Below are 1,362 nucleotides of genomic sequence, written 5' to 3' on the forward strand. Positions count from 1 at the left end.
ATATATGTACGTCTATAAAAACAGTCGAACCCAAAGTATCCCAATCAACCGCAGCCCAGCAGCAGCGGTGCAGGACGCCAAGACGCCTTCAATGCAACAGACAAGTCATGTCTACCAAATGAATGGCCGTTCCCTCACTTTCCTGGTGAGGTGAAAAAGAGAAATACCAAAAGAAAAACCTGAAACATGGGGCGGAGCAGCAGGACGGCTCACAGTTCTTCCTGCCGGCCCGCGCGTTCTCCGATTAGGAAATCAAGACACAATGCCCGACAAAGGGCCAGCAAGGACCAGCAGGATCACACGCCAGACATGGTGATGGCCCGTCGTGCCGTCGCCGGGAATGTTGCAGCAATGACGGGACGCATGAGGCCCGTGACGCGGTTCAGGAAGCCTGCTACGCCGGTACGCCGGTGCCCGGCGCCGCGGACAGGGGCCGGGAAGATCTCCGGGGTGAAGGCGTACAGGACGCCGTACATGATGTTCTGAGCAAAGGCCTCGACGCAGGAGAAGAAGAGCTTCGCGTTGGGCGTCGTGCCGAACTCGACAAAGAGAAAGAGAAAGATGGCCGACACGAAGGTCGATATGGCGAGGGTGCCGCGGCGGCCGAGCCAGGGAGACTGGTGGTCGACAAGGTACGCGGCGAGGAGGGCGCCGGGGATGCCCATGATCGAGGTGATGGCGTAGTTGCGGTACGTCTCGGCCGAGATGGTTGTGCCCTCCTCTGCAGGCGCCTCGGCCCTGGCGCCGGCGCCGGTCGAGGGGTCCTCGCCGTGCTCGGAGAGGTACTGGGGGAGGAAGGCGTTGAAGAGCGGGTAGCCGAGGCCGATGGTGGCCCAGCAGAACCAGATGAGCATGGTCGCCATGCCGAGCGTCCTGTTCTGGAAGAGGGGCCGGATACGGTCGCCGGAGAACTTGCTGAGTTTGTCCTTCAGCACGCTGACTCCAGCGGGTCGGACCTCGTGGAGTTCGGGATGGGCGACGTCGTCGACGACGGCATTCATGATCTCTTCCGTCAACCACGTCTTTGCACCGTTCCTATAAGCGATGCCATGGACGACGGCAATGGCCTCGGCTTGGCGGCCCTTGGACAGGAGGAATTTGGGCGACTCAAAGAGATGGAACAAGAAGCAGCGGATACCAAACATGACCAGCGTCATGACGCCAATGATGAAAACAAAGAGGCGCCAACCTTGATCGGCGGGCCAGTTGGCGATGCAGTACCAGGCAATGAGCGAGGATACGAGCTGGCCGACGGGCCACCATACAGAGAGAAGAGTCAGCAGCGCGCTCGATGCGTCGGGAAGAAACTCGAGAAAGAGGGCACCGTCGACAGGGAGATTGCCGCCGACGCCGAAGCCAAGA

General features: G+C 60.4%; 1 protein-coding gene across 1 annotated transcript in view; it reads right to left on the reverse strand.

Moving 5' to 3' along the window:
- Nucleotides 1-296: 296 nt before the first annotated feature.
- Nucleotides 297-1,362, reverse strand: part of VDBG_00426 (membrane transporter) — a gene marked incomplete at both ends in the record, with an annotated part of 2,006 nt that continues 940 nt past the window's right edge. Inside the window, one exon of the mRNA XM_003008699.1 lies at nt 297-1,244. Within this exon, the coding sequence (XP_003008745.1) occupies nt 297-1,244 (948 nt within the window). The remainder of the gene's footprint in view (nt 1,245-1,362) is intronic.

Source organism: Verticillium alfalfae, genomic scaffold (assembly GCF_000150825.1).
Source record: "Verticillium alfalfae VaMs.102 supercont1.1 genomic scaffold, whole genome shotgun sequence".
NCBI classification, from domain to species: domain Eukaryota; kingdom Fungi; phylum Ascomycota; class Sordariomycetes; order Glomerellales; family Plectosphaerellaceae; genus Verticillium; species Verticillium alfalfae.